Raw genomic sequence first — 27,162 nt, forward strand, 5'->3', positions numbered from 1 at the left:
TCCAAGGACAAAACCCCAAAACCCAACAAATGTGGTGTAATCTACAAAATCAGTTGCCCCGACTGTGAGAACACTTATGTTGGTGAGACAAGCAGATCTCTCGCACCCGCTTTCAAAGAACATACTAGAACCACTGCCCCCCGAACAGCAGTCGGTGATCACAAAGCTGATCATAAACATGATATTAGTATTGAAGATGTGGAAGTCATCGGCAGAGAAGACCATTTTGGAACAGAAAGATCAGGGAAGCCATAGAGATTAAGACACAAAGACCCACGCCAACAGGGACGCCGGATACGACCTGCCCGCCATCTACAATGATCTGTTGACACTTGACCACCCATCGGGTGGTCATGTGACCGAGGATTGTAAACAAAACATCACTACGCTGAATGAAGACGCCGTGATGGTGTCGCAAGCTACGTATCTCCATGAATATTCACCATTTTGCTAAAAAGTTCTGTGAATTCTTAGATGACTGTCATATTGGATAGCTCATTATATCAGAAGGCATCTTTTCTTAGCTGGCTACCTAAGTCCATCATTTCCACCATTCTGTATAGCTTTCATCATCTTAGCTTCTCTTTCCATCTGATCGACTTCTTTCTTTCCATCATCCTTTTCTTCTTTGTCTTCCGATTCACTCTCACTGCTGGAGCTGTAATACAGAAAAAACAAATATTGTAGAAGTAGTAAAATTTGAAATTTTCATGCTGCATTTATTTTTACACTTTTCAAATTCAAAATTAAGTTTTCAAGTTAATTATATGTGCCATTTCAGAGCGTTATTTTGATGTACATTATAATTAGACTTACAGGTCAAGTGATATGGTCATTAGCATTACTCAGAACAATGAAATACAAAGGAAGTTGAGCACTATTATTGGCTATTTCAAAAAACAATTCTATAGATAAATGACTCATCTACAGTTTCTGCTAAAGAAGAACGGCAGTTGTTTACATTTTGAGAGAGTTTACAGCGTAAACTCAGAAGTGGGGTTCTGATTGGCTGATTCAATCGTCTGACAATCATAACAACAGACGTGGTAATCTGACTGGCTGATTACGGGTCTAAACGTTGGGCGGCGCATATAAAGCTCCGCGTATATCGCTCATTAACATTAAAAACATGAAGAGCCCCATCCACAAAAGTGTAAAGGTTGCAATTGAGTATTTCAACCCCATTAGCTCAGTTAAGCGCTGCACTTCGGTACAATTTCATGTTTTCAAAAGCCCTCGATAGCAAGCACATTATACTAACTAACAAGTTTTTATGGCATTTAACTAGTCACTGACGCATGGACACAAGTTCCCTGGTTCCCTGTGACTTTGGTCTCTTGTTGCCTCTCACTGACCAAAGATACAGGCAGTGGTTTTTAATGCTTTTTCACAATCAAATTGTAGCTGCTTTCATAAATACTTATTTAAATGTCTTAGTCAGACTTACCTTTCCTCATCTGAATCATCCTCATCCCCACTCTCATCCTCATCACTTTCCTCCTCATCAGAGCTTCCATTCTCATCACTATCACTTCCATACAGCTCTTCTTCACGTTCTGTAATATAAATTATAGTGTTGATTGATGAAATAATGAAGTAAACCATATTGTCTTAAATTATAATTCCAAGGTGGATGCAAGGAACTTGTGTTTACATACATTTAACAAGTGACTACTTCTCACAGTGCCAGACCTGGCACACGTAGTATTTGCGCACTATAAAGCGTGATATTTTTGCAGTATTAAAGGGGGTGAACGGTAAGAAAAAATATTCAAGCCATTTCAAGAACATACTTAATCCACCAATATCCAAAGGCCTATGAATTAGAAATTTAGATTTCCCATAATTTTTGATTGCCCATCGTGATCAGCTGTTTGCTTTGGAATTTTCTTGCTTTACCTGGTATGCTTCATCAATAACTTTTGATTTTGATAGCTTTTGTACTTTAGCCTCAAATGTGATGTGATCAAGCTAAACGAGTCTGATGTCGATCAAAATCAAATTTCAGTTTTCAATTTCATGACATGAGCTACTCTCAGAGCTTTATTTTGCTGAAAACCTCCAGAGATATAGTCATTTTAGTGTTACTCAGAACAATAAAGCACAAAGGAAGTTGAATACCATTATTGGCTATATCTCAAAATCAATATTCCCAATATCCGACTAATTTTGCTTGTTCACAAATGTGAAGCTATCGCTAAGCATATTCACAGCTAGACTTCTCGAGTAACTCCCACATACACACAGGTGGTTTTCATACTCACCTCTTCTCAGCATTTCCTCTATCAGAGGTTGAAACTGTTTAGCTTCAGCATTGTCTGGCTCGTACATCAAAACTGTAAGATGATAAAAAAAGCAATTTATTAAACCAAGCTCAATAATACTATAATATGGAAACATTTTCAATTGCTAGTTACCAATTCTGATCATATATCATTTCGAAATGAAATTTGTTGCAAAAATTCCTTTACATTTCAACAGAAAATGTGATTATGTTTGTTTTGAGAAAATAATGATCAATGGTAGAAAATTTTACTATTAAAAAAGGAAATGCAGTCTCTTTCTTATATCATCTGTGCAGAAACTTCCGAATTTTTTTTTTATTTTTTTATCTTTCAAGAAGTCAAATGTTTCCATTAAAAATTAAGCATTATGGTACCCAATATGAAAGATATGACCTTAATCCCCCACACAGGGGGTGTAGATCTCATATGGAGTTACTCATTCAGCCTAACCCCACTTGAAATTCACACTTCCTGTGGGGGAGATAAAGGTCATGTCTTTATCTGGAAAAGCCCATATCTAGAGATATAACACTTTCATGATATTAACCTTGACTGCAAGGGTAAGTATCACCAAGAACAAACTAGGGATGAAACTGACTGCGATATACAGAATAATTCTGGAGTAACCTGCAAACAAGTATAACCCTAACCCTAATCCTAACCCACCCTAATTATAACCCTAACCATAACCCACCCTAATTATAACCCTAACCCTAATCCTAACCCATCCTATTATAATCCTAACCCTAATCAAACCTGATTATAACCCTAACCCTAAACCTAACCCTAGCCTAACCCCAACCCTAAAAACAGGGAGTGCAGGGTATTCCAGAATTATACCCAGTATACACAGGCCTGGAAAAAATGTGGAAAGTGGGAAGCTCTTTCCCGGGAAATTGGGAGGTTGAAGGGAAATTAAGGTCCTTAAACAAAGAAATACATAAGAATTTGGAGAGAAATTTACATTTTTTCCAGCCCTGAGTATACATATTTACCAAATTCTAAATAAACCATGGGGAAAGTGAAAGACTGAATTTAATCTACAGGCATTTTTACTTATCTAGCTTTCAACTCAGCACTCCAAACTACCCCCAGCATGTTGCCACAGTACCCTAACATTAGGTCAGTCTTGAATATTGAGAGTGTGGCTTAGTACCCAGATAGTCCAAAAGTAAGAATGATACATAACACATTACTCACCCATTTTACAAAGCTTGTCAGCATCTTCCCATTCTTCATCCATGACAGCTTCAACAAACTGAAGAAAAGGTCAAACAAATAAGAATAAAATTTTAAAAGTTAAGATGCGGCAAAAGGCGATGAACACCATTTACAAATTTGTTTGGTTAAAGCCACCGACATCTGACATCTGCAATCTTTGAATTCAAGTTTAAGTTTAAGAATTGACACCATATGTTAAAAATTCAATGATAAATTTTTGAAACTAATATAAAAAGTAACACATATATTCTTATCATTTCTGTATATACGAGGGTCATTCAAAAAGTTCTACCTCCATCATTGTTTCTCTGTTCTTACAGGCCAGGATATTGAAATTACCCATGCTTATACTCTTAAATCTTGGCTACAAAATAAAAGTTATTTGATTTAAGTGTGATTTTTGGTTTTTAAGATGTGTTGGTTAAAGTGGATACAGATTTGGTACATCGGAAAAGGTCTGAAAGGAAATGCAAATGGTGATTAAAAAGGTTGCCCACATCTATGTAGAAATCATCACAGATTTATTTCTGAAAATGATTAAATTGCTTTAATTTTTGTACAAATAATTTAATCCATATCTAATGCTTGCAGATAGTACAGGACTACAGGTACAGTTTACTGGGTATTGTGTCTTTTGAACAACAAAACCAATACATGTTCAGAATAGCCTTTGCATTGACCCTTTTCCATAGGTTGTTGACTTCGATTGGGTGAGCACTTGTTGGTTCAAGTCATATTAATTAATTGATTCATAAGTTGAAGTCAAATAAGTCTTATGCAAAGTTTTTGTATTTTGTAAGTAATAAGTATACACAATGTTATTAACAAACTGTTCATCTTATTTCCACCTCAAGATGCATCTATTGCTTAAAATAGGACATAATTACAAATTACCCTCAAATGTGGTCTAGTTGAAAACTGGCAAATGTCACTAACATTTGTGTATCTGTTGAACCCTTTGATGTTTTCTTATCATATAAAACATGTTTCATTTTGTTTTGAAGTCCCAAAGCATGTGAGGGAGCTTAAATAGCACCAAAATATTTATCCTGAGTAAGCAGTTTCACAACCACATCTTGAAAACATTTTTATGGTCATTATCCAAAGCTACAATATGATGCTTTTAAACTTTTGGCCTCTGTTTCCGATGTACCAAATCTGTATTCGCTTTAACCAACACATCTTAAAAATCAAAAATTCCATTTTCATCAAATAACTTTTATTTTGTAGCCTAGATTTAAGAGTATAATCGTGGGCAATTTCAATTGCCTGGCACATAAGATAACAGAGATATGATGATGGCGGTAGAACTTTTTGAATGACCCTTGTATGACCAGTTATATTTGCCTAGATATGACAAATTTAGAAAAATGGCTACATCACATTTCACATCTCAACTCTTCATATATAAAAAATGAAAAACTTGCTTTGTTTATTTTAGTTCTCTTTCACAAAATTTAGATTTACATAAACTTTAACATAATTACACATATCACTATGTCAAGTACTATGGATGCATCTAGTAACCTACCTCTCCTAGTAACTCAATTGGTGCTTTTGGTTCTTCATCCTCATCCTCAGTATCATCCTCATCACTACTACTCTCATCACCAGCTTTGGGTTGTGCTTCTGTTGACTGTTCAGATGCATCTGTAAATATAAAAAAAAAACCACCCAAACTCAGTGGTTTATGGGGCTCTTCAATGCACAAGATCTCTACCCTAAAGATTGCTTGGCTTCTAATAGGCGAAAATTATTTGCTTGTGTAAAGTCACATAAGTTTGCACCAGTCACGCACCGGGGTCACGCAACACGCAACTAGCGGAAGTGCTGTGCACAACTGTGTGCATGCCATTCTACATCAATACACAATGTTATGAGTCTAATTTTTTCGCCTATTATATGCAGAACAAACTTTAGTAAGTGCCCCTACCGAATGTGTCAAATGATAACTGTCTAATTCCATCATTATGATTATACCATTTTCACCCTGATGTGGGAGTGACCTCAGTGTGCAATTCATATGGCGCAGCTTCAAATTGCTAGCATTCACACACAAATGCACACGCTTAAAGACGCCGCATAAATGCAAACGCCTTAACACGTTGATGTCATCACCACATCAAGGTGAAAAATGGTAGTTCAGATACACTGTATACTAAATGTTTATGTGTGTAAATTCCCAATTTTAATTTTTTCTGCATCGAATGAAAATTTTCACCCCCAAAAGTTGACATAAGAGCTTGGAGCACCAACGTATGGAGATATTAGTATGTCCTGGATGTCCCACCTTGGCCGGCTGTACAGTTTTGGGTCGGGAATGAGGCTGTGGATCACAAAATGCTCCTTTAATGGTATACAAATAATCCCTTGTTTCTGGGGCCCAAACAGAGAATGACAAAGACACCATAATCAATGCTGACATCAAATGCCCTAAAATCACACTCATTTAAATCAAATTGAAATAAATGCACAAACAATTAATGGCAATTGAATTACTACTAACCTTCATTTTCCTGCGCACCATGGCTGATATAATATGGATCTGTTGCTGATGGAGGAATAGGGACTGGCACTGCTGGTACAATTGATTCTGTGTGTGGAATTGGTGCAGAATGTTCTGGAACAAAAGATGACCAAAAAAGAGTAGTTGATGTACATGTTGTACAAGTTTATGTCTAATAATCATGATAATATCCCATGGAATCATTGTCTTACCTAGATTTTTGTCCTATTATTAATCCTGAAACCACTTGGTTACTATCAATACAAAAAAAACGTGAGCGCAGGGAAAATTGCAAGCATACGGAACAGAGCGACCAGAGCATCGCGACTCACAGGTGGATTTTAATATTTCATGAAATAAAAATTCAATGCATTATTACACATTGCATCAAAAAATCAGTTCCCTGAAACACCAAATTCCAAATTGTTTACTAGCATCTCACCATTTGTATAGTTTTAACATATTTTCAAACAATATTGTGCACGTAGCTTGAACCCTTCTTGAAGACATATTACTCCTTGCTCCCCACCAACCAATGTTGACGGCCCAACATCATGCCGGATGATATGGGTCCAAGCCTTCGATCATTAACTGCTAATCAACATTGTATGAAAGGCCAGTGGGAGTCGATTTTAATGCATGATACTGAACTGTTCCAAGACTTTTTTCCAGGACTGTAGTTTCAGTTGAGAAAACAACATTTCAAGAATTTCTCTGAAGAAATTCACAACCATACTATGATCCTTGGAAAACTATTTGAACTGATGAAATCTTGGCTTGCCCTGATGAGCTAGGGAAGAAACTGACATTGACTTTTGACACCAACTACAAACATAAGTACAAAACCAGTAAATTCACAAAAACAATGCACTGGCATATCGAAAGCTTTATAAGTCAAGTGCTTTTCTGCCTAATAGGGTGATTTATATTCTCTAGATTTGGATAAAACTGCCCAAATATCCTATATTCGATTTCAAAATTGGGCTAATTGAGAGTCAATCACCGCCGCTTGGCACGCCAATTCACTGTTATTATTTGCTATCAAATTGCCACTTACCCTCATGTTGTTTTTCAGTGCCAGGGCTTGTATAGTATGCATCAGAATCTGCAAGCTCATCAGATGTGGATGGCTTTGGTTGTGATCTATGCTTCTTCTTTCCTCCTGATCCTAACACATAGAAATGACCACAAATTGCAATAAATTGTAAGTTTAAACGTCATGTAATATTACAGCGTTATCAAATTTGACAATTTCAGCATCAATTTCTTGTTATGGTACTTCAATTCAATTATCTATATGCAGAATTGAATGTTATCTGTTTATTATTGTAGCTCTCATATATTTCTTTAAGGAATGCAGTGCCAGCTTTTCTATGTCCTAGACATGCCATGCATTTGTGACATGCTCCCACAAAATGAGCATAGTCTCAAGTTGGGAGTTTCGAGATGTTCCAAGTGTTGAATTGATGTTCTTTGTTTGAAGACATCTGTATTGGCAGTGTGGATCATTTGTGAATGAGGACAGAATTGAATACAGAGTACAGCATATTATGTAATCATTCACAAAAGACATACCACTGACTATACAGGTGTCTTCAAACAAAGATTAGCAACTCAACAACTGGAAGGTCTCAAAACCACCAACTTTACACTCATTTTGTGGAAAAATGTCACACAGGGCTGTCAACTCTCACACATTGGCCGTGAGTCTCACGCATTGGGTCACTTTCTCACGGTCTCACGCCAAGGTAGTATAATCTCAAGCCTAAAAGTAAATCTCACGCAAAAAGCTGAAAAATGTTTAAAATCTCACGCATCATCATGAATAAATTGTTGTTCCTGCACCCCCACCCTTTTCAGATTCTTGAGCGCCGTGGCTCAAATAATCATGGGTCAAAACATTGAAGTCGGCAAATCCCGGTACGCCTCTGTCTCACGCCAAGCAATTCCAAAAAGTTGACAGCCCTGATGTCACATTTATACATGTGTTGGATGTTCCTAGTTGAAAAATAACAGAACAATATCCTTTTTTTTGTAATCCATTCATTCCCTCCCAATTATACTATTTTACATCTTGGCGAGTCGGTAACATGTTGAGGCAGCTGTTTTGCACATTCATACATGCAGCATCTCTTTAAAATGGGCTATTCCATTTAAAATCCACACTACCCTGTGGAAGATTTTGGAAATATCTTCCACAGGGGAGTATGTTTTTCAAATGTAATTGGTCAGGGTTAATCATTTGAAACCCATACTCCTCTGTATTGTGGCTTTACAGATATCTTCCACAACTGGAGTGAGTAATTAAAATGGAAGTTACCCAACTGTCTATTCTATTTGATACTCATGCTCCTCTGTGGAAAACTTTAGGTAGGTAAATCTTCCACAGGGGTAATGTGGATTTTAAATGGAATAGCCCAATGTATGTGTGTTTACATCAGCGCTTTGAGAGAATTTGAACCTGTGTCCAACAAAATACACACTGACGTCACTGCCTCGGCAGGATGAAAAATAGTATACAAACTACCTGCTTAAACCTGACTTGGAAGTGTTTTGACCTTACAGAATCCTCCCTACATTTCTAAAGAACAATATATTATATACAAACTCTTATTATCTAAATTTAAGTTGATATTTGACTTGCCTTTCCTTTCTTGTTGTTCCCCATCAAGTTTGCTTCCATCCACTCTCATGGATAATCTCTCAAGCAATGCATCAATATTCTCTTTAGTTCCTTTGTTGTCATGGTCACCATTGCTAGGGTTGCTATGATAAGCTGCCTGTTCTATTGGACTAGACAAGCCCTCGCGTAGTCTGACGTCCAACGCATCATCTTTTGGCATGCCATGTCTGAAATTAAAATGAATATACACAGTCCACAGCATTATGTATGTGGTGTAAATACAATGTTTTAACTAAATAGCACATGTCATTCAAACAAACATTATTTGAAAAGATGTCTCAACAGCTCTGAATCCGTACTCCACCTATGGTAGACATAACCTTAATCTCCCAAACAGGGAGTGTTAATTTCTAATGGGGCTACCTGAATGGGTGACTCCATTTAAAATCTACACTCACTGTGTGGAACATTAATGTTATGGCTTCCATAGGGGGTATATGGATTTCAGTTGGAATATCCCAAAGGTCAGATATGGTATCTCAAGAGATCCCAAAACAAAATCTCTTTTGTTCATCAGGCTGCGATCACATAGAAGTATACAGTATTCGCTATACAATTAACGCTCATTCGATCAGACTGAGTTCACATTTGAGTATACTATGTGAACTCCGCCTGATCGAATGAGCGTTAATCGTATAGCGAATACCGTATACTTCTATGTGATCGCAGCCTTACTATACTTAAGTTCGCTTAAGTTTGGTAGTGGGCCAGTTGGGTAATGCGTATTTTGCTGGTCGCAGTATTTCACATACACATACAAGGGTGGTTTGTCCCATACTTGCAGTGCAACCGCAAAAACCACTGACATCACTACCAAACTTGAGGTGAACACTGTACAAAGCATACTACTTACTGCTCATAGTTCCTCCTGACACTTGGCAAGTACACCTGTTTTTTGGGTGGTGTTTCACATCTTTCTATCCTAGCCTCAGCACTACTACTTCTCCCATCATTCTCTGCAAGTATCCTCTTAACATCACCACTCACTGCAGCAGGAGAATCTTTCTTTCTGGGTGACCCTGCACTCTGGGAATGTCTCACATTCTCATGACTGGAGGAACGGTGCAAGGATGTCTTGCTGCTTGGACGGCTAGGTGGCCTATCTTTGGTAGGTGTCTTGCTGCTTGGACGGCTGGGTGGCCTATCATTGGTAGATGCCTTGCTGCTAGGACGGCTAGGTGGCCTATCATTGGTAGGTGTCTTGCTGCTAGGACGGCTAGGTGGCCTATCTTTGGTAGAAGACTTCTTGCTTGGACGGCTTGGTGGGCGTTCATCATTGGCTGTTACATTTGAAACCCTAGTGTTGTCCCCATTTTCTAAAGATGTGGAAAATGTACAGTATGAGGTTTTAAATTAGTGTGAGCTTACATTCATTTATTTAGATAGATTTTATGAACTTACAAAAACTTCCTTTGACATCCTTCTGTAAGCTGGATACTTGTGACATGTGATGAGTCTGATGACATAATCTTACTATAAATAGGGAAATGTTGTATGTATCTATGTATCTATCTATGTATGCTATAAAGGCTCCGTCAGTTTCGATCCAAATGTCGCCAAATTCATACGGGAGATCGATGAATATACGGGAACGTGTTTAAACTTTATTTGGTTGAAAACGGTCAAGAATTGGCCTCAAAATCAGTGAAAATGTGGTACGTTGCTATGCTGGGTAAACAAAAAGGAGTCAGTTGTCAAGCTAGCCCGTATGCGCGTGTCACGGGCGTATCTAATGCCAAGGCGCACAGAAGCGCAGCGATAGCGCAAGGTGGTAACGAAAAGCACTACGCCATGTCGGCGTAAACGACGAGAGTCGCAAGAATGAATGATAATACGGGTGAACGACCGATCGAGGCGTAATAAATACTGGGGAAAAGATGTGTGTTAAAAAGTACAAACAACATGAAGAGGTAGGCCTACTGTAATTAAAAAAGAAAACAAAATGAGGACAAACAGGTAGGCCTACGAGTATGTGGGTTAGCCTACAGTTAGTCACAGTAAGAAAATGAAAACGGGAATAAAATAGGCTAAAGAAGGAAATAATAATAAAATCTAATAAAATTAGATGATTTAAATAAAAAAAAAGCTATTAAACTGAGGACAGAACTAAATAAATAACATGAAAACGGGAAATCACAAGCTAAGCAGCAAATAAAAAAGGAAGTCAACAGGGAAATGTAAGAAAGGACAGATTTAGAAAATAATGGGAACGGGATTGAGTAAATAAAAAACATGGTAACGGAAATTTGCAAGCTTAGCAGCAAAATGTTTTTAAAAAATGGAACAAAATTGGCCCATGTAGAAGAACCTAAAAAGAAAGAAAGAAGCTAAAATGGAAACTTAGGCTTAACGAGGGTCAGACTCAGATAAATGAAATTTACCTTTTCAATGATTCTACCTGTTCAGTAATTCCTCCCGTTTTAGTGAACGCTCCCATTTACTCACCTAGCGGGGACCCGCGCGTAGCGCGGGTGTCCCGCTAGTCACCAGTAAATAGGCAGTTTTTATGAAAACTCATGCCCCACTCAACATCTTGACCTCAGTGGATGAATCTGACACTGATATTCAGCAATCAGATTGGTTACTCATTGTGTGACAGTTTGAATATTTTCATCCGCTATAAAAAAAAATACTGACTCCTTTTTATTGTAGGAAATAGCTCATCCATGTAAAATAGTAGGCTCACATCCTTCAGTTCACCTTGGGGGAAATATTTTTCCTGCTCATGTGGAGTCAATATTTTGTATAACAGGGTTGATGCATGTTGTGAAAGTGATAACTGATACGTTGCTATAAAGTGTCTGCACACACAGCATATATACGATAACATCTTTTTTGAGAGCTCCATGTATAATATGATTCCGATCCTGACTGTCACAATACAACAAATTCAAATTGTATGTGTTGAATTTACATTAGCGAATTGCATTTATAGGCTGCCACCTTTTTTTAACCAGTCAGTAGGACCAGTGAATATAGCAAAGATTTGATAGAATTTGAAACTTTGTCATTTACACCACTATAGCTATACCCGCATATTTGTGACATTCCACCACGAGTGGGATGTAATTTCGGCATTTTCACTTTTTTGAAATATTGTCCAGGCAAATTCTCCTCAAAATATTACATATGCTGCTTGTTTACAAGGTAGTAAATAAATCAGCAAAAGAGTTGTAAATCCTTTGTTTTCATATGTTTTTTGGAAAGTTTCTTGGACCATGTCTCAAAGCAAGCCCTGCTGGCATTACAGCCCATTCATGGGGTATGGTCACAATTATGCTTATGCTACTGTTGTAATGAATTGCTAGACACTTACCATCTGGTTGAGGTGGAATGATTTCAAGAGAGCTCCCTGATCTTTTGATTGGCACCTGTAGGGAAACAAATTGCCATACAATTATTGTTATGAATATGTTGATTTGTTGAAGGTCATGAACTTAACAATGAAGCCCAATAAGATGTGAATAAGAATATTTCACTTTTAAATTACCGTATTCATTCCAATATTAAGCGCCTAAAGTCATTTTGGGTGGGCGCTTATTCTTTTACCTGGTTTACCTAATTTTTCGTATTGAGGGGTGTTGATTAGACACAAATTTACGTATGTTATAAAAGGATCCCGAGTCGTTCTATAGTAGCTTTTCTGATGTAGAAAATGTATTGCAAGTTTACACAGGACTAGTAGTACTCCAGCTATTTCACTGTATCAACGTCTATCTGTCACTTCAACATTGATGGTACCCTTTAGCAAATTGGAAATTTCCTGGGTGGGCGCTTATACATGTATTGGGGCAAGGGAGCTTATATTGGAACGAATACGGTACTTTGTTTGTGTTTTAAACCAATTTAGAAGTGTGAACAGTACAGTAGAGACAAAAGAGTGTCTACACTCTACAACACAGGGCCACAGATGCAATCATAGCCAACTAATTCACCATAATTATTAGGTGTTTTCAATTTGTTCTACTCATAATACTGCAGAGAGCCTACACAACCAAAACACTGCAACTTACCTTATTAATTGAAACTCTTCCCGAAGTTGGTCTGAAAAAGAAAATAATTTGAAAAATGAGATAAAAAATTACTAATGAAAAAGGTTACATAGCACAGAGGATGGTAGACTGGTAGTGCATGCATCTTGATCTTAAGATAATAAAAGATCAATGTGCATAATTGTAAGTTGGGTTGGCTTTAAACATATCTGAAAAATTCATAAGCCTATATGTAAACATGCTTGCATCCAGAATCCACTAAACATACTCTGTATTGGATCCAAAATTCAATTCTGCTGTTGGCTATTATAGGTCCAGGGTTAGGGACATGGCACTTGAGGGGTTCGGGAAACAAAGGCCCTAGAATATCAATTAATTTGCCTGAGGTGTACCGTACATCATCAAAATAAATAAAAAGGTGGGATTTTAAGCATACAGTGTTGTTGAGGTTTGGGACAATCAGGGCTCCATTTTTGGCTATTTATCAACAATCAGGGTCTCTTTTTTGCCTTCAATGTTTTAAAAGGTCCCATTCTTACAAAACCAGGTACACATCGTCAGACTTCATTTTTAGTTATCCAATTGAAGTCATGTTCCAAACAAATGAAGAACTTTGTTTCAAAACCCCTTACATCCACTTTCCCAATTTTGAGAACACATCAAAAAATCATCAAAATAATCACTGATATAAGGTGTTTTTCAACAAAAGCAGTTTTTGGCAGGATGCTCATCCTACCCAAGCATCCTGCCAAAAACTGCTTTTGTTGCAAACCCCCATATATCAGTGATTTTGTTGATGATTATTTGATGTGTTCTCAAAAATGGGCAAGTGGATGTAAGGGGTTTTGAAACAAAGCTCTTCAATATTACTTTTCAGAAAATTTCATTTAAGTATATTTATTTATAGTACCGTACACTATAATCTTGTCAAAATTCAATAGTATTTTTTTTAAAAGTAAGTATTTAATCAACATGGATGTTGAATGATGTTAGTCCCCATTCACCCTGTGTAAATCTAGAAAGTAAATACCTTATTTCTCAGAACTGCAATTACACAAACATAATTTACATTGTATTACTAATATGTGTACATCCATATCAAAACGATGCACTTGTCGGCTGCTACATGTGTCTCATTTCACATAACTGGGAATAAATACCAGACGTATTTCGAGTGGGGTCACTTTATACCATCCCCAAGTCACATGGCTTATTAATACAGAGAACATATCATAACCATGTCACTTGGGGATGATTTGAAATGACCTCCACATGAGATGAGTCTGGTATTTATTCCTAGCTATTATGTGAAATGAGGCACATGTAGCAGCCGACAGGTGCATCGTTTTGATATGGATGTACACATATGGTCATATCTTAAAAAGTATAAATGGTAGAAACAAACTTTGTGTACCATTTTAAAGCTAAAACTAGTGCTTAATAATCAATTAAAATATCAAATTATGAAATCTGTGACATGTTCCTGGTTATGTGAGAACGGGTCACATAAGTCATTTAAGTTTAAAAAATAAAAAGTATATTATCTCTTCCAAAATTGAAATTGGAATTATGCATACTCATTTGAAGAAAATAATGAAATATTACATAAAATTTTGTACCTTCTTGGTTGTTCTGTATCTCCTTGTTCCAAGACTATCATAGCATTGGCTGCTGCCATCTCTGACATGATGACGCTTACGCATATCTGTTACCTATTCATACATGGCTGCAATTGCATTTGGAATCTAAAGAGATCTGTAATCTGTAATATGAAATTAAAACAAATGAATGCACTATTAATTATTAGGAATGTTTTTCAAAACTCTTTATGTTCATCACCATTCACCACCATGCAGGTTTCACGCTAACTTGAGTTTTTGCGCACGTTTTGTCCAGGGTTGTCACTAGACTGAATTTAGTGCCGGCTAAATTTCCATGATATTTGTCCAAAATACTCTCATGCGTCACTTTCCAGCTGTTTTTAGGGTAAAAAGTACAATTTCTCTACTTTAGTGCCGGTTGGCAAGTCCTCATATTCCCTTGAGTGCCGGTTGGTCTGCCTGAGTGCTGGTTACTACCGACCGGCACCGACCAGTGTTAGTGTAGTGACAACCCTGGTTTTGTCATTTCGTGCGAGAAATTTGCGTTTTTAATGAAGCAAAGGGGTTTTCTCAATTCTGGCACGCAACATTTTCGGGACTTTCCGTTCCAAGAGCTATTGGTTATAAGGTTATTGCTATCCATGCCAAATACCAGTTACACATGCTGTTGCAACACAAGTGTCTGGTCTAGCAAGATTGATCTCACCATGGTAGGTATTATAGAAGGAGATTCGACAGAAAAATCCTAATCCACTCAATAGGGTTAAGCCGATTACGCTATTCAACGCGAGTCATCACTTGAATGGATTTAATCAGTGCAGTCCCTCAAACACGGCCTTTGATGTTTATGATCGTTATGCGACAATATCGATCATCTATTTTAAAATTTAATCTAAACCGACCCCCTAGGTGACCGCATCGAAATGGATGGTATTAGTGCCCTTTTGCATCGGTCACATGATCTTTGATTGCGTCATTGTGTTTCCGAGTTCAAGTTGATTTACTAGCGAAAACCTGATCGAATTCCTTCATTTCCTTCCAAAGTTACGGTGAATTTATGAATTTTTTCTGATCGTGAATAGTAATACTGGCGGGTGTCTGCGGGACTTTTAAACCAGAGGAAATGATTTGGAAAGGCTTTCCAAGACTGGCAATGTTGTTTCTACGATCCGCCAAGCTTGGCCATAAGAAATATTGGCGTTATAAAATTACCGGAAGTAAATTGTTTTCCTTTGTTTATGGTCACGCCACAATGCTTTGTGGGTAAAATGACGCTATTCTGCTTAGAAGTCGCGATAACGGTGGTTCATAACCGGCCTAGCTCAATAGATAAGATATCGAAGCTTAGCAAATCGATAGTGCACCATTCATACCTGATTGCTCAGTATCGACTCATAACGATCATAGTACAAAGGGAACTGGGTTCGTGAATTCTCCTTCTATAATACCTACCATGATCTCACTATAAACCACACCTATTTTGTATTCTAGTCCAATTTATTAATATTCCAAGTACGTTTTTTGTTGTAAAAGAAGAGGTTTAAGTTAAGCTTATTAAACATTTGTGTACAGTACTGTACACTTATACCGCATGTTCCTTGCATTACACGGCCATTTCGTTTGTGTAACGGTCAAGTGAAACTTCTCGCATATGTACGCTGTACCGGCGTCAACTGAATTCGAGTACGCTTAGAGGGCACAGGCATGAAAAATTCCAATCTGTGTATTAATAATCTAAGTATCAAGTACCTTCACTCTGATGATGGCCTTCGACCAAGATAGCCGAAACTGTCAGGTCAGTCAAATTAATTGGTTTTGACAAGAAGAACATTCTGTTAATTGTATTACACAAACCTGATGAATTTCTTCAAGAACCACACACAAGCAACTGGACATCATGAAAGTAAAGCGCATTTTAGCTAAAATGGTTTAAAATTTTGCACAGGTTTCAATGGGAAAATGTCGAATCATGCTATTCTGTCGGTCCGTGCCACGTCACTTCCGGTTGATGATGCGACTCACGGTCGAGTGAAAACAAGTCCATGATTCGATTTTTGTTGATGATTTCTGTCATTGGTGTTATGTAAATTTCGATCGCAAATAGTCAGTGGAGTCAAACAACCGTTTCTAAGTCTTCAGAGTGGAAGAAACTTAATTGATTTACCGTTTATATCAGGCTTCCTCAAATAGATTTGTTGAAGCGCCACATGAAATAAAAAAAACCCTGCAAAGCGGCACTCAATGGCTGCGAAGTCGTGGGTGGAGTCAGAGGGGGGTTCCCCCCTCTGAAGCTATCGATTTTAGTGTTGGCCGATCCAACCCAAGATCGGATCTGCCGATCTCCGATCTGAAAATTAGCAGATCGGGCCGATCCGATCCCGATTCAGATTCCTTAAATGTTATTCTACAACCAGTACAAGTTCATTCAAGTCGGGCCCCAGTAATGTTAACGGTCAAAGCTTAATTCCCCAAACCTGTGACTATGTAATATGATGACCGTTTTTAGAGGTTTTTCATGTCAATATCAACCCAAATAAAATACCATTTTACACCCCAAGTCCCAGCGTTATTCACTCAGTGCCTCCGATTGTCGGAAGTTTAATCATTAATCCATTTCTCTTGATTGTTTTCTTCTTCTTTCTTCTCCGCGAATCAACTTTGATTTGTGTGTGTACCAAGTTAGGCTAATCACTGCGCGAATTGATTCGATGACCCTGCAGCTAAATCAGCTCCATCGATATTATAATAATTTATGCATATGACGTATTGGGGAATACCGCGGAATTCCCATCCTGATTGGTTGTGCAGAGTTGTTTACAGAAAGAATTCACGTGTTCGGAGATTAAGAGATGAAATCGTCCGTGTGAGGAGGAACAGCGCGAATGTGCGCAATTCTAAAAATAACATGCCCTCAAATTCACCTTGGGAAACCCGACATTGAAGGGCGCACGTGTCGAGTGTTAAAGTGTTTACACATTTTTCCCAGGGACGCACTGTACAGTCGGGAGTGTTGTCACTGAGTGGATAATATTATAAAATACAGTATGAAACGACATGATTCTGGCGGTGGTGAGAACGTTTTTTGGAAATATATTGGCATTAAATAGTAGTAATGTTACATAAGAAAGTAATGGTAAGCTTAAAGAATTGTTGTGTACTTTTATTACTGTCAAGTTCAGAGATCGGTAAGCTAGATCGGCAGCTGATAGCTCATCTGCCGATTCAGATTCAAGGCCGATGCAGTCCATATTGGCACCGATCTCCGATTCACAGATCGGTATCGGCCAACACTAATCGATTTTTTTAAATTTGAGGTGCAAATGACGCCATTTGGTGCAATATTTTGTACTATTTTAGCCTGTCTTTACAAGGATAACATGGGAATCGCATTGTTTATTTATTTAAAAAAAAATCTAAACGGCGCCGTGCCCCACTTGGGAAGCAACGGCGCGCCACATGTGGCGCGCGCGCCGCTATTTGCGGAGCCCTGGTTTATATACTGACAAACTTAAAATTAAATTCCATGGTCGAGTGTTGTTTTTTCCAAAATTGAATATCACTCCAGCAACATCGCTATGTAGCCTCCTTCACAGCCGGTTTCTGTTGTTCATAACAAACCGTGAGCCACATGCAGTTTGGGCCCGAGACTAGAGATAGCCCGGATGTTGGACCGACAGAATATGGCAAGCCAGGCATGATTAGGAGGTGAACAAACTTTTTGTGATCCAAAAAGTTGCAATTGCCAATGCAAATTTTGGCAATAAAAAGGTGACATACTTTTGGTCATAACTTTGTAATTACATGGTTGAACCAGCATATTTTAAAGAAAATTGCCATCTTTCATGTAATTGCATTTTTAAGGAGATATTCTAAAAAAGTTCAAAATTTTATGTATGATTCTACCTATAATCAAATGCAGTAAACCTTTGACGAGTGCGTATTTTAAGTACCGTATACATCGCGTATTTACTGCGTTGGACGCACTTGTCTCTGATTGGCTGCTGAGGCAATCTGCTGTTGCCGAGTGGAAATTTATGAATGAACTGTGTGCCGTTCGTGTTGTTTAGCTCCGAATTTGCAACATCACGGTAGACGGTAGTCGTGCTCGACTCGTCAAAACAAAGGTTTGCTGCATTTGATTATAGCTTACTGTCGTTCGCGTTACGTTAAGTGAAACTGAGGAATTGTTGTCTCCTATGGCTCAATCCTCTCCAAAAACTCTTAATAAAACTAACCAAAACAGTACGCATACTGGAGGAAAAAGACAAAAATCCAAAAATAAAACCCACAAAACCACCAATACTCGCCACCAATTAAAGGTCATGGTCATAAACTTTCAAAGTTTAAGGGCAAAACTGCCGAACTTGCAGTTTGTCTCGATAACCACCAACCTGACTTGGTTATCGGCACCGAATCATGGCTTGATGACAGCATAAGTAATGCTGAAATTGTCCCTCCTAACTACACCGCTGTTAGGAAAGACAGGCAAGGGACGTTGGCCCAGAAGGTCATGGAGGTGTCTTTATTGCCTATAAGGCTGACCTTATTGCTGCTCATATGCTTGATTTGGATGCGGATGCCGAGATTGTTTGGATTCAACTGGAGTTGGTTGGCAGTAAGGCTGTCTTGGTAGGTGCATTTTATAGACACCCTAGCTCTAAGGGAGATATTCTTGATCAACTTAATTCTCCCTATCCAAAATTGATATGTCAAAATCACCAAACATTTGGCTTGCAGGTGATTTTAATCTGGCCGAGTAAATTGGGCTACTCAGTCAACTTTACCACTCTGCCCCAAACCCGGCTCTGCCGGCAGTTGATAAACATAGCAAATGATTATGGTTTGGAACAAATTGTGACCAAACCCACAAGAAGGAGAACATCCTGGACCTCTTTTTACTAATAACAGCACCCTTGTAGAAAAGAATACAGTTGTGCCTGGTATCAGTGACCATGACGGTATTCCGTCTGTGACCATAAATATAAAACCCAAGGTCAATAAAAGTAGACCTAGGAAGGTCTTCCTGTACCACAAGGCAAATCAAGACCAGATCAAAAGTGATTTGACCCAGCTCAGTCAGGATTTTGAAAGATGGATGTGGATCAACAAACCGTCGATCAGTTATGGTCCGATTTTTGTGATTCAATAAATGAAACGATGGATAAAAACATCCCATCCAAGTTTGTGTCTGGTAGTAAGATCTCTCCATGGATAAATGGTAGGATCAAGCGTAGACTGAAACAAAAACAAAGAGCATACAATCATGCAAATAAAACTGAAAATCCTGACGACTGGGATAGGTTCCGCTCCCTCCAAGAGAGGTTTCCAAGGAAACAAGACAAGTTTATAGAAAATATATCCGTGGAGTTTGCATACAGGGGAATAAAAATTCTGGTCTTTCATCAAAAGTCTCAGAAATGATAGTACTGGCATACCAGCCTTGAAAGATGAAAGCAACATTCTGGTTACAAACAATAAAGAAAAAGCAGAATTGCTATGTACGCATAATTTGAGTCAGTTTTCACACATGAGAACATGGACCATTTACCTCACATTAACTCACCTAGTTTCCCAAACATGCCTGAAATTGATATCCATGTGAACGGAGTTGAGAAGCTGCTCAGAAATCTCAATATTCACAAGGCCTCTGGCCCTGATGGTATTCCATCCCGTATCCTGCAGGAATATGCATCTGAGATAGCACCAGACCTAACCATCATTTTCAGAAAATCTCTTGCCTCTGGTAATTTACCTGAGAGTTGGCGCCAGGCAAATATATCCCCAATTTTCAAAAAAGGGGAGCGGACCAAGGCATTAAATTATAGACCCGTCTCGCTAACATCCGTGAGTTGTAAGGTATTTGAACACATACTCCACTCCAACATCATGTCACACCTGAAAAATACAACATTCTTACAGATAGCCAACATGGCTTTAGGTCCAAACACTCTTGCAACACCTAATTAATCCAGACAATCCATGATTTCGCTCAATCTCTTGACAATCGTAAACAAACCGATGTCATCATCATGGATTTTGCAAAGGCGTTTGACGTCGTGCCTCATAATCGCCTTTTGCTCAAATTAGATCACTTTGGTATCAAAAATAACACCCACCGTTGGATTACAAATTTCCTTACCCAAAGACATCAAAGGGTCGTTGTGGGTGGCGATCATTCAGGCTGGGTCCCTGTTCGATCAGGTGTTCCCCAAGGGACGGTCTTAGGCCCCCTTTTATTTATTTTGTTTATTAATGACCTCCCTGAAAATATATATCGTCTCAAGTTCGCTCTATTTGCAGACGATTGTGTCATCTATAAAGAAATCATGAATGATATAGATGCACAAGTGTTGCAACAGGATTTGGATTCTTTATCAAAATGGGAGAAAACCTGGCAGATGAGATTCCATCCAGATAAATGTCAGGTTCTCAAAATTACACATGCTACAAAGCACATTTTCACTCACAAATACAAGCTTGGTGATTCACCACTGCAAGAAACAAGTTCAAAAGATACATACTTGGGAGTTGAAATAACAAAAGATCTCAAATGGAAAACCACATAAACCAAATATCAGCTAAGGGTAATAGGGCACTCGGGTTCATCAAGAGAAATCTCAGATCATGTAATGAAGAAACCAAACTCACAGCTTTCAATACGCTAGTCAGACCCACCATCGAATACTGCTCCGCTGTTTGGGATCCTCATAATCAAGATCTCATTTATCAAATTGAAGCGATCCAGCGCCGAGCAGTCCGTTTCATAAAAAAAATGATTACAGTAGAAAAACGAGTGTCACCGAACTTATGAAGAACTTACATGAGCAGTCTACAGGATAGAAGGAAAATCGACCGCTTGTCAATACTCCACAAAGCCAGAGAGGGTCACCTGGCCCTTCCAGTGCAAAAGATACTTCGCCCACCCCATCGCCTCACCAAACGCAGTCATATAAATAGCTACCAAGAGCTACAAGTCAATAAAGACGTGTATAAATACTCTTATTATCCCAGAACAATTAAGGACTGGAATTCTCTCCCAGCTCCTCTAACACAGCAACAAGACTCCAAGTTATTCAAAGAAAGCATAAAAGACCACTTCTGTGGCATGTAAGCAGTCCTCGTAGCGCACAACCATATTCCTTGTAGGGAGTTCGGTGGAAATTGGATTTTTTCATAGAACATTAACAAGTTTGGTATCACTGGAAAGAGTGTTGAAAAACTAAGAGAATGGTGAAAAATGAGCTCAATAGCTTTAAGTATGGTGGAGTTATGGCCATTAGAAGTTGCTTTGGTACATGCAAAGTGTCTGTAATTTGAAAGGCAGCAAACTTGGGTTTGCATTTCCTTAATTTTGGTAACAAGCTGTATTCTAAAACCCAAACACCATGGTATTAGGTATTTCAAAGAGCATCAAATACTCTTACCATTATTGTTTAAAGTGATTTAATAGGTTGAACCATTATGGATTAACGTTTGTTCAAAAATGTGTTGAGAATTGTGAACATAAATGAACATTATTATGCAACCTTTATATCAAACTAATCATTTTGTTTTATTTCTGAATGCAGATATCAAGATTCAAGCTGGATCACAGACAAACTGAAAAGTTCAGTGCAAAGCACCAACTGCAAGTGCAATGACAGTACACCAGTGTGCATGCGGAAAATGAGCTCAAGTGTTGACCAACCAAAAAAAAAATAAAGAAATTTAGACAATACAAGTTTAATAAAAAGCTTTGTTTCAAAGTGTCTCATTTAACTTACGACTTTGTGTTCAGTGTCTCATTTAATTTAAGGCCAAGAAAAGTTTGTTTCAGCATCCCATATTGCATTATTTTTGATATCTTTTAAAAGAATATTATGCAGAGATGCCACTAAGTACCACTTGGAAAGTCTGAAAACCTGAAATAGTGCGTAAATTTAGAATAAAAAGTCTCAAAACAGGGTGAAAATATATAAGAGCGGCATCTCTGATTTTGTTGTGATGGAAAAATAAAGAAAATTATATGGCCAAGAGAGTGAATAATGAGTATTTTGTGATTCTAGCATCCTCTTGTTATGACAATTTTCAGTAGATATCCACGAAAAAAGCCGACTCCCAAAATTTCAGTTAATACAGATTTTGCGTTTTCGAGTTATGCATGATATACGTGTGCATTAGACTGCTCCATTTTTTTTCTTTTTTTTAATTTCATCTCACAACGTAATAAAATTTTTATATTTTTGCATTTTTACCTAGCGAATGAATCTGCAAGATATATTTTGGATATAACATTATGTAGTCCAGAGCTTTCCTGTGGTATCAAAATCTAAACTTTGGAGAAAAGTGGAGGATGAGGCCATCCATCACAAAATGCCCCTTTAAATAATGAAAAGAAATCTCAATAAATAAAAATCAATAAACTTGAATAAAGCACAAATTATATTTATTTTTCTTATGACTATTATATTTTCTGCCCTATGCATTTTTAAAAACATTTTGAAAAATCCCTTGCATGCTTACTTTGAGTTCACATAATGCACCGCAATGCATTATGGGAAGACAATAGGTACAGTGCATGAGTGATGGTACTACACACAACTGATAAATTACGTTACATCGTAAACACTTCTTATCCCATCATGCTTCAGTCATGCGGCAGATCATGAGTACCAAAATAATTATTTACACAAAAAACGACTGGTAAAGAGACTAAATGTTAAGCTTTTTTCAACATTCTTGATTCCCCATATTCCACATACTGTGGAAAACCCTGCTGCAGCATTTTGCGGCAGCTCATATTGGAAAGGTAACATGATATTATGAAGTAGAAATGGTTTAATTTTATCTTTATATGGGTGACTCGTGGTGACTGCAAGTCTGTGATACAAAATTTGATGAGTTTTCACGTTAAAAATTACGAAAAAAATTTCGAACTTTTTCGCTCTATCCCTGAATCTGTTGATATGACGTCAACCATGAGATACTAGCATGAATTTGACCCAATATTATTGTTTCCTATTTTCTAAGCTTCAAAATGATACCAAACATGAAGCATTTCCGGGTCAAACAAGAGAAAACAAATGGATTTTAATGACAACAAACACATCAGTTAAACTTCAAAATGGCGGCGCTTAGTGAAATCACGGAACAGATTTTACGCCACAGTCAGCTGATTTGACAATTTTTTTTGGAAGGTAAATTACAATTAAATGTAAAAAAAACGATGGTAAATGAAAGGAAATATATTCAAAACTACTTGTAATTTTTAGATACATTTTCAATGAAAATTTCCATGCTAAACAACGATTTTTTGAAAGGGTATTTCCCCATGCGTTCAGATAGGAATTCCCCCATACCGTATTTCGCCGAACTCCCTATTCCTTGTCGTTTGACCCCACCTGGGGCTAGTTCGCAAGGCAAACTTAAAAAAACCGGGCAAAACAGACGTGTCATTTATCGGTATGACATTTTCGTTATTGATGCTGCCCTATTTTAAGTTTGCACAGAAGAGGCAGCTCAGTTTGAGTGCATCGATTTTCAGTAAAGTACACATATACTCACTCTAAATTGTTCATCAAACTAATCCTGTGTTCCTTATGAAAAGAATCATATGCTGCATTGCATGTACAATCACCAAAAAAAGATGAAAAATGCATCTAAAAAACTTCAGTACATGCAACCTACGGCACTAAAATTGGAAGTCATATTTTATGTGTCAAACTCTAATTACACAGGCTTAATTACTCCAAAGGCTTGATTCATAGACTAGTGCACATCGCTTATTAGTTGATTGCGACGCCATGGGTGGCCGTACCATTTTCATTTCACATGATTGCTTTTGCAGCGACTGGGAAAACAGCCTAAACATCGCTTTTGGCACAGAGCTGACATGTACCACGTGACATCTGATCATGTGATATTTCATATTTACGGCATTTAAAGTTGAAGTTACATTGGATTGTGTGCTCCGGAAAACTTATTTTTTTCTGGATTCATAATGGAGTATTAATTACAATTTCAGCCATGCACGCTTAGGTAAGAAGTACAACAACCCGTGTAATTAATATTATGACAAACAAGCAGATATGTAAGCGTCTGGAGCCGTGTACTGTTTATGAATTGCTCTAATTGAAATTACGCTGCACTCGCTTTCTGCATATACATCAGCCCATACCGTACCAGCAGAGCTAAGTACGGTATGGGTTCCTCGTACTAACCTGGGGCGTTGATGAGTATCTTCGTAAGAGTAAGAGAGTAAGAGTAAGAGTGGCAAGCATTGTGCGCTTGACGCAATTTACTATTACAAATTTCACACACATGATCGAGAATCTATTATTTTAGCTATATAGTAGGCATGGTAGGTGTATCACGAAATCCTCCCTAAGTTTTGCGTCCGCCTAAATTTTACTTTTATTTTTAAGCTTACCTCAAGTCAATACTAGTCCCAACTGCAACGCATAAAAATAAGCCAAATCACTGGTAACAGATTACCATGTAATAAAACAATTTCCCTGGCATTATTTACTGCAAACTAATTTCGTCTAGGAGCTAAATGTGCTCAATAAAACTGCTCTTATTCAAAAAATAAAAAACAAAACAATATCACCGATTCACCGATCGTGTAGTTGACTGTTTGTTAGCATCAATTGTTTACTCCAGTAGTAGCAAGGGGGTGACACTAAATTCACGGTTGTTCTATTAGCAACGCAAAATCTATGAAAAATTCAGCTGGTTTACTAGCTAGAAAGTGAGGCCAGTTATCGATCCGTTATAGCTCGTTATGAATAATTCATGTTCGACCCCTTGGATCATGTTAATTGAGTTTGGCAAATAACAACGTTGTTAGTTTTGCGAACTTTGCCTGTTCAATGAGAGTATAGCGCGCCCCCAATACATCTGGGCGCAAAACAGGCGAAAACGATCCAGTTTAATGAAATGGCGGACGGGTATTCCCATCAGGCACCAGTGATATGTTTTTTCAAAGAAAGTCTACTAATTTGATATGAAATGACATTTTGCAATAGCAAAGTCAAAATTAGGACTTGCTGTCAATAATATGAAGGAAACATGTGACAGAGGCAAGGTGGGAAATACAAGTAGTATTTAAGTTATGAATAACCTTTGATACCCGACCTGACCTTCCATCATGGCGCCTTATTCGTTTTTATGTATTTCTATTATGCTCTCAAGTAAAATAAAATACCAATCTGCTCTGAGCAGACAATGTTACTTGGCTCCCAGCATGAATTATTGATTTTATACGGAAATAAACAAATGCACAGTGTATGTGCATGATGTGCAAGCATACTCCAAATATTTACGGTAAATCTGAATAGTGGTCACATGTTAACATATCATGTGTTCGGGAAATCACGTGGCAACATTTTAAGATTTCAGGCTTGTTTACTAGTTAATTGCCATTTGTACTCTTTATTATTTATCTTTGTTAATTAACATATATTTTAAATGCTGATAAATCGTGGTTGGCTACCCACGATATCTGTTAAATTCAATATTTTATGAATATAATTCTACCACGCAGAGGGGTCACGCAGCAGAATTTCACATCACCTGACTTAGCTACATTTCGAAGCTCTGCTCTTCAAATTCATGTAAATTTCAAAGTTTATACATTTAATATATTTAATATGATACTAATTTTTTTTTTATAACCAACTGGTACACGAAATATACTAGCTTATTACCTATACAGAAAGGTAATTATCAGCCTTTACTCAGCAAATTGACATGCCCGGCATATGCAGCCATTCTCCGTCTGGATAACATGACTGTCGCCCTCAATACGTCTGGGCGCAAATTTAAATAACAATACGCTATTTACATATCAATGCGGCCTCATGCTAATTAAAGCTGCCCCATCCAGGAGTTCATCTATGGTAGTAGTAGAATGTAAATTCCTTTTCTTGAAGGAGCACCAAAAATATTAATTTTTTGGAGCCCAAATATAAGGCAAAATTCTAACTATGAACATGACGAAAACAGATCGAAAATTTAAATTTTTCGCATGCTTCAATTGCGCGCATTTCATGAAATGTCATCATTACATGATTAAGGGGGATGTTATTTTCTTCGGCATGGGGGGGGGGGTCATGAATAGGCCTATGTCAATGACCGAAGTAAATTTTTATGACCCCCTATGTGGGCATATTTTTTACGACCCCCCTTATCTTGGGTTGAAATTTTTTTATGACCCCGGCCCCACCCCCCCCTACACAGACTCAAGACAAATTATTCATTGCCGGTCAAAGGCGAGGAGCGCACCAAAACTTTATAGCGAAGAAAGTGTGCGGAGTGCATTCAAATTTGATCGTGTGTGTAAAGAAGGCGCGGGAAGCGAACATTTTGAGTCACCACTATAACCCCCTATTTTGGGTTTTAATGATAACCCCCCCCCGTATATTCATTATAGATAAGAAATTTCTGAGTTGGAAATTAACTTTTCGCGATAAAAACTTAAAGGGTGGTGATCAGTGGCATACGGTAACTAACGGGGAGGGCAGAGAGGGGCAATGTGCCCCGGGTGCCACCCTTAGGGGGCGCCAAATTGATCAATTTAGCATCGATTCTGCGCCCCATCCAAGCTATTTCAGCACAAAATCAATTTAAAGAACATTTTAAGACCGATAGGCCTATTCAACTTTTAGTAACCAAAATTAATTAGTGATAGGCCTTATTTGTCCAAAATTTTGCACGCTCCCCGCACAATTGTTTGAGGAATTTGGGGCGGGGGGGGGGGGGAGGGGGCATTATGTATCCTTGGTCCTGGGCACCCCCTAGCTTCAGGAGATAGCAGTCCGCAGATGAATAGGTGTGTAGGGGTGAATATGTGCTATCTTCAGTAGATGGCAGTGTATAGATGAATATGTGCTAT

General features: G+C 37.9%; 1 protein-coding gene across 1 annotated transcript; it reads right to left on the bottom strand.

Annotated features, from left to right (window-relative positions):
• Positions 1-431: 431 nt before the first annotated feature.
• Positions 432-24,910, bottom strand: LOC140142659 (uncharacterized). The gene is made up of 13 exons (XM_072164657.1): positions 24,697-24,910; positions 14,307-14,449; positions 12,709-12,739; positions 12,012-12,066; positions 9,549-10,011; positions 8,657-8,862; positions 7,070-7,180; positions 6,013-6,126; positions 5,038-5,156; positions 3,486-3,543; positions 2,265-2,336; positions 1,448-1,556; positions 432-658 (listed from the first exon to the last, which is right to left on the bottom strand). The coding sequence occupies exons 2-13, from the start codon at positions 14,372-14,374 to the stop codon at positions 529-531; spliced, it is 1,536 nt and encodes a 511-aa protein (XP_072020758.1). The 5' UTR covers positions 14,375-14,449; positions 24,697-24,910; the 3' UTR covers positions 432-528.
• Between the last annotated feature and the right edge of the window lie 2,252 nt (positions 24,911-27,162).

This window comes from Amphiura filiformis, chromosome 20 (genome assembly GCF_039555335.1).
Source record: "Amphiura filiformis chromosome 20, Afil_fr2py, whole genome shotgun sequence".
NCBI lineage: Eukaryota > Metazoa > Echinodermata > Ophiuroidea > Amphilepidida > Amphiuridae > Amphiura > Amphiura filiformis.

What these genes read in the sequence shown, in the direction of transcription:
- LOC140142659 (XM_072164657.1), bottom strand. Translation starts at nt 14,374, where the DNA reads ATGTCAGAGATGGCAGCAGCCAATGCTATGATAGTCTTGGAACAAGGA. An exon ending in GATACAGAACAACCAAGAAG is followed by an intron (nt 12,740 to 14,306) that starts GTACAAAATTTT and finishes TTTCTTTTTCAG; the next exon opens with ACCAACTTCGGGAAGAGTTT. An exon ending in GGAACAACAAGAAAGGAAAG is followed by an intron (nt 7,181 to 8,656) that starts GCAAGTCAAATA and finishes TCTATGTGTTAG; the next exon opens with GATCAGGAGGAAAGAAGAAG.